Genomic DNA, 7,121 nt, shown 5'->3' on the forward strand with positions numbered 1-7,121 from the left:
CATTCATATATAGTAATGCCCTTATATAAATAAATATATTTTAGGGAATAAATGATGGATTTTTCCCTTAGGTTTTTCCACGCTAGCTACTTGATAAATTCTTATACAAGACTTTATCCTAGTATTGAATTATATATATATATATATATATATATATATATGTCATGCGTGCGTGTGTGTGTTACTGTTTCCCTGCCTTGACTTCATGTAATAGCTGTAAATGAATGTCACTGTCATGCAAGCTATGAATTTTTTATGGCCAGATGTTTTTCCTATCACCAACCATCACCCCTTTCCAGGCAAGGTAATGTTTCCCCATGACCAGACATGTTTCCATAGAAGATTGGAAACAGGACACCATTGACATGATGGTGATGCTGGCTACCAACTACTATACAATATGAAGGCAAGTAGACGCCGCCGTGGCACCACCGCCACCATCACCACTATCGACACACACACACACACACACATATATATATATATATATATATATATATATATATATGTATATGTATGTATATGCAAAAGCACATTGTGACCAGCAATGTGTAACATCTGGTAATCTGGTTGGTCATGTGGATATATAGTGTGCGGTGAATAAAGTGTCATCTAAATTATGCAAAAATGAAAATAACACTGACATTTCATTTTAACAGATATATTGAAATACTAAAGAGTAAATTTATTCAATAAAATTGCCATTGGCTTCAACTACAGCCTCTAGATGACTTTGGAATATCCTGCAACTCTTCTGGATGGTCTCCTTGTTTAAGTTGGTGAATGCTGCCATAATCCTTGCCTTCAGTTCATCTTTGGTGTTACAAGGAGTTTTGTTGTTTTTCATTCAACTGTGCCCCACACATAATAATCAAGGGGGTTGCAGTCTGGGGAGTTAGGTGGCCAGATGTTAGGGATGATGTGGTTGCAGAAATTGTCTGACAGCCTTGATTGGGTTCTCCTGCTTGTGTGACATGGTGCAGAGTCCTGTTGCCAGACATAGGGTCTTCCAGCAACTACCCTCTTGATCCAAGGCAGCACTATATCCTCCTGTGTTGAGCCTGAGGCCGTATGGGAAGATGAATGGAGGCATAACATCACCATCACTAGCGATCACTCCAAACACCTTGATGTTGACTGGATGTTTGATTTTTATCACTCTTGATGCATGTTTTGGGGACACGGCAAGCCAACAGTTGTTCTGTGTATTCACCATCTGATCTTAGCAGAAATTTTTCTCATCTGAGAAAAACCAAAGCATGTTCGGTTGGAGGGGATGCTTGAGTTTGTTCAAAAGCTTTGTAGCGCAGTCTTTCCTCTTGTCCTTGATGGCTTGGGATAAAAATTGGCCCTTTCTCATCTTGTATGAGGAATACTGAATGTCTTTATGCACTACCTACCTAATAAGAAACTCAGACACTCCCATGTCCCTGGCAATGGGCCTGATTGACTTGGAGGGATTGTTGTCAATCATGGCCAGGATCTCACCAACAAATGCAGGAGTTCTTTTCTTATCAGAATGATCAGAGTTAGTTCTCCAAACTGCGTAGCTTTGTAATCACCATTAGACTTATCCAGCTCTTTCCAAATCCTCTGCACTGTCCTTAGATTGACACCCAAACACACTGAAATGTTCCTATTGAAGCTTCCGGTGCAAATGCCAAGCAGTACAGCATGTTGTTTCCAAATTTCTGGCAGAGTGGATTGCATCATAGTGCTGTTTTTCGCACAGATGGTGCCCAACTGACTGTACTTTCCTGTGTAGTTGACAAAATAAAAAAAAAACAAAAACAATGTGCATGTGTGAAAATAAAAACAGAAAATGATGACAATTTACCCATCGCACCGTGTGTGTGTGTATGTATATATATATATATATATATACATACATACACACACACACATACACAGTGGGTTTCCTAAATCCATTCACAAAGGTTTGATCTGCCCAGGGCTATAGTAGAAGACACTTGCTCAAGGTACCATACAGGGGACTGGCAACTGTGTACTTGTGAAGCAAACTTCTTACCACACACATATACAAACCAGCAACAGTTTATGATTAGTATAGCCTATAATATTCCTGATAATTTGGGATAAACATTGCTTTAAATTAATTTAAACTAATTAATTATAATAATGTTTATTCCTAATGAAACAGCTGTTTAGAGTAACTAAATTATGAATTAACTGTGAAATATATACTTTTTTGCTTTTTATTATATATATATATATATATATATATATATATTATATATTTAAAGTCATCATCATCATCAACTTTTAACATCTATGTTCCACACTGGTATTAGTTGGATGGTTTGACAGGATCCAACAAGCCAGTAGACTGCAATGAGCTTCAATGTCTGCTTTTGCTTGACACCCTTGTTAACAACTTTTCTACAGTGGGTTGAATACTTTTGCTTCATGGCACCAGCACTAGTGAGGTCACCAAGTAACGCGTAAGACAAGACCCCTCAACTGAATGGGAGGGGGGAGTATTGAAGGAGGTAGCTTTGTGCCAGGTGTTGAGATGCTAGAGTATAATAGATGTTTTGCTGTAGAGACAATACGTGTGTGTGTATGAATAGCTATCAAGATTTTCAACATGTAATTGCTTCAGTTATAACATGTTATCCCAGATCAAGTTGTTTGCTGAAAAAGCATAACTCTAAAATATACTATGTCTTAGTTTAAAATGATTTTTATAGTTTACCTTGGTATTGCAAAAGGCTTTCTTCATTCTCTTCTGAATTTCTCAAAACAAAAATATTTGGACTATTTTCTTTTGTTCTAGAATTTTCTTTTGAAGGTAACTGTTCAATCTCTTTCTTCACTTTTTTAGAAAGAAGCCCGTGGTGTCTCTTGATGTGAACTGTGCGGCTACCACTCTGAGAAAACGTCTTCCCACATTCATAACAAACAAAGGGTTTTTCACCTAGAAAATAAAATAACTACCATAGTCAGTATCAACATGCTGGCATGAACCAATGAGAGAAGCTTCTACATGGGTGCTCGGCATGCTAGAAATAGCAGCCAAATTCCTAACAAACTACATCTTATCTTTTTAAAAATAAGAGGCACAAATTAGACAAATTTATGAAAACATTGCCTGAAAATACAATGGGATGGGAGGATCATGGCTGGAACACTTCAGTTAAAGATGACCCAGGGCTAAAGAAAAACATCCTGGTATGGATTCTGATATTTAGCATGTCATTTCCATTAACTTTACTAGGTTCTTCAATTTCATGTGTCTCTGCCAATAACATCAATATGTTTGAGTGGGTTTTGTCCTCTATTAGGGTAGAGAAATATTCAAAGTATAACATCTAATCTGATTTGGTAGTCATCATGATGGCAGTGATCACCAAAACCTAACCCTTATTGAGCAACAATAGCAGAGAAGACTGGCATAAGTGTATAAATTCCCTCTTTGTTCTTGTGCTTGTGCCATATTTTTGGAGCTCTCATGAGAAGCTTGATGTATGTACCATCAAGGCAATCTTAAATAAAGCTACTTCTTCACCATCCAGTCAAACACATAGAGGCTCCATGAAAAATCATGCACTCAAAACATACTCTAAAAATTAGCCTTGTTCACTTTGCTATGCTAGTATAACTCCATCACACGTCTACTATAATTAACACTTATCTCTAAATCCTACATCCAATTAGTATAGTTTCTATTCTGTATTTCAATTGTATGCTTCATTTTGAGTTGCTTTCTTTAAGTATCAATTCTTTAGTCAATAAATATACATATGGATAGTCTCCTTTCTTTCTAGTCTTTGCCGGTCTTTTATTCTCATTGTGTTTCATGTTTCTTTAACATATAGTCTCATTGCTCTAATACATAGATCCTACATCTTGATATTTGTACACAAAGAGAACAGAACATCTGTTGTTGTTGTTGTTTAACCTCAGATTAGTCTTGATTAAGTAGATCAATAACCAAAGACACTGCAGCTGTAACTATCCCATCCTTTTGTATATGAGAAGAAACTACACTGTCCACTGTTTAAGGTGATAGGATATGAGTTGAGATAGATTTGACTACTATACTGCTATGTTTAGTACATTTAATGACTGTATAGAGGCTCCCTCATTAGTTTGGGAGAGAACATCTGTTATTAGTGTAATGCTGTAGACTAAACCAATGACAGAATGTATATTTTAAGGGCACAATGTTGTTCACATATTTGATTGTAAAACTATTTGTTACACAAATATATTCTTTGTGTTATACCTGGACTTAAAATATTTTTTGTCGAGCAAAGTGTCTTCTACTATAGCCTCGGGCTGACCAAAGCCTTGTGAGTGGATTTGGTAGACGGAAACTGAAAGAAGCCCGTCGTATATATGTGTGTGTGTGTGTGTGTGTGTATGTGTATGCTTGTGTGCCTGTGTTTGTCCCCCCCACCCACCATTGCTTGAACACCAATGTTAGTGTGTTTACAAGTACTAGGCTTACAAAGAATAAGTCCTCGGGTCGATTTGTTCGACTAAAGGTGGTGCTCCAGCACGGTCGCAGTCAAATGACTGAAACAAATAAAAGAGTAAATTGTCAGCATTGATCTAGTTCAAACATTTTTGGAAAGGACTTCATCACCATGATATTCTGTCAAATCTAATTTCAAGCTATAACATATAGAACAGAGCCAACAAGCGACCCTAGGAGTGGTTGATAGATATGCTAAAAATAATTCCTTCAAATCATGCTCTACTGTCATAAATAAGTAAATGACACAATGGATAATGTAGTTCTAGATGTATTCATAAAGGGATGGAGGGGGCATGGCTGGAATGCCTTTGATCATAGACCTGCTCACTTAGGGTTGATTGAAATCTAGTTAAATACTTTCTTTAGTGAGCCTCTTGTTTAGAGCTCCATACTTTATATATGCATGTGTATTCACATGTGTGTGTATGTGTGTATATCTTTTACAGCTTTTAGTCAAAGGCTGGGGCTATGCTTGAGCACAGCCTTTCGGTGTGTTTAGGTTTCCTTTCTGTACTGTTTTTGGTGAAGTGGTGAGTTGGGATGAAGCAGCTCTTTGTTGTGCATCTTATTGCAATGTGGGCTCCTCTGGTATCTCAGATAAAAATTTGTCAGATGCTCTTTGAAGACCTCCACATATACACCTTGCAAATCTCTGAAGTTATTTGACAGAATGTTGAATAGGTGTGAACTACTGAAACCCAAGCTGTTACAGTTGTGAGTCCTTATTTGAGATGGAGAAGATGGGATCTTTGGCAATATGTAGCACTGTCCAGTTCAGTAGTTGGTATAGCTTTCAGTTCCAAAGTTGGGAGTTAGACCTTCCAGAATCTTCCATATGTATATTATTGTATATCTTTCACACCCTCTCTCAAGGGAGTAGAGCTTTAGTTCCTTTAACCTCTCCCAGTGGCTCATCTGTTTCACTGAGTCAATCTTCTTTGTGTAATGATCCTGGATTACCTCAAGCTTTGCTGCCATTTTGATGCTCTTTAGTGACCACAGTTGGGAGCAGTAATCCAGACAACTGAGAATAAAAGTTCTCCATGGGAGTAGCATGGTATCCTTTTTCCTTGGTTCTGAATGATCTCAGAATCCATCCAGTTACTCACCTGCATTGTGTTGTCATTTTGGTAATATGCACCTGGAATGTTGCATCATTACTCATGTGGATTCTCAAGTCTTACTCTTGGATTGCACTACCTCCTGGTCCTGTGTATTCTGAAACTTCTTTTCATCAGCTTATTTGTATATTGCATGCAGGTTGTTTTGCTGTTTTAGTATGTCATCAGGGTCCTTGACTTCCTATAATACTTTTGTATCATCAGCATAGATGGTTTGAGTGGTTGAGGACATATCAGAGAGAGCCACCACAAATAGTACAGTTGTGGTCTGAGAAGATTGTCAGTGATATCTTTACATTGTGGATAAAATCCATGTTGTTGGTGAAACAGAGGTCTAATATGTTATTGTTTTTGGCTGGGGAGCGTTTGGTTTTTTCTATGAACAGCATTTTCATGAGATCAAGTAAAGATTCTGCTTAATTGTGCTCTTTGCCTGTCATTCCTGAGATTATGTTGCCTTCAGGCCAACTGATTTTGGGGAAGTTGAAGTTACTCATCAGAAGTACATCAATGCTTTGATATAGTTTTGTTAGTATTTGTTTTATCATTGTAAAGCTTTCCTCAAATTTACCATCGTGACTTGAGGCATCAGGTGGGTGATATAATGTGCATATTACCATATCAAGTTGCTTTAAATGCACAATGAATATATCACAGACCGAATTTGAATATAACAGCAGGGTTAGTGATGTGACATCTTCATGGATGTACAAAAGAACTCCACTGTCACTTCTTTCTCTTCTGTCTGTTCAGAATTCAGCATACATTAGTATGTGTGTGCGTATATATATATATATATATATATATATATATATATATATATATATATATATATATATACATATATACATATGCATACACATATATATATATATATATATACATATGTATATAAAGTTAATAAAATGTTTACGCTCGAATATTTAATTATTTCGTTGTTCACCACCTGGAAGTAAACATCACTCCCTGATGAAATCTGGACATAACGTGGGGTTATTTTACATCTAACATCGCTTGAATGCTGATGATCAAAACCTAATGGCTGGATTGAAACATATGTAGGATTCTTTTATGTTTATTTCTTTTGTTGATTCACTTCTTTTACATCCTGAATCTTTTATGTATTACTTTTTTTTATTGTGATACAAATAAAATTACCCAAGTATCCACTATATTTCTTCTCTATTTTCTTTTATTCACTTTACACATTAGACTGTTTATCCATATATATTGTGAAACTTTCTTTCAATATATTTGATAACATCAGCTGATATCCAGATTTTTAAAAAATTCCATACAAAGAAATTACATCCTCAATATTTGTGTATCTTATCTATAAAAGGCAGATTTTCTGTGTGTGTGTGTGTGTGTGTGTGTGTGTGTGAGTATGTTTAAAATTCATACATTTACACAATTCCAAATTTATATATTTTAATCTAAGGTGTACCTGTTCAAGATGACTTCACCTAGCAAATTATTTTATTTGCTAAACTAAC

General features: G+C 36.2%; 1 protein-coding gene across 4 annotated transcripts in view; it reads right to left on the reverse strand.

The window, feature by feature from the left end:
• Window positions 1-7,121, reverse strand: part of LOC106880015 (zinc finger protein 410) — a 39,881-nt gene that overhangs the window by 5,501 nt on the left and 27,259 nt on the right. For 3 of the 4 annotated variants that reach the window (XM_052971637.1, XM_014929809.2, XM_014929808.2), the window contains exon 7: window positions 2,717-2,938. The exons of the other annotated variant lie outside the window; for it this stretch is intronic. In XM_052971637.1, coding sequence (XP_052827597.1) covers window positions 2,717-2,938 — 222 coding nt within the window. The remainder of the gene's footprint in view (window positions 1-2,716; window positions 2,939-7,121) is intronic. 4 annotated transcript variants of the gene reach the window in all.

This window comes from Octopus bimaculoides, chromosome 11 (assembly GCF_001194135.2).
Source record: "Octopus bimaculoides isolate UCB-OBI-ISO-001 chromosome 11, ASM119413v2, whole genome shotgun sequence".
Taxonomy (NCBI): domain Eukaryota; kingdom Metazoa; phylum Mollusca; class Cephalopoda; order Octopoda; family Octopodidae; genus Octopus; species Octopus bimaculoides.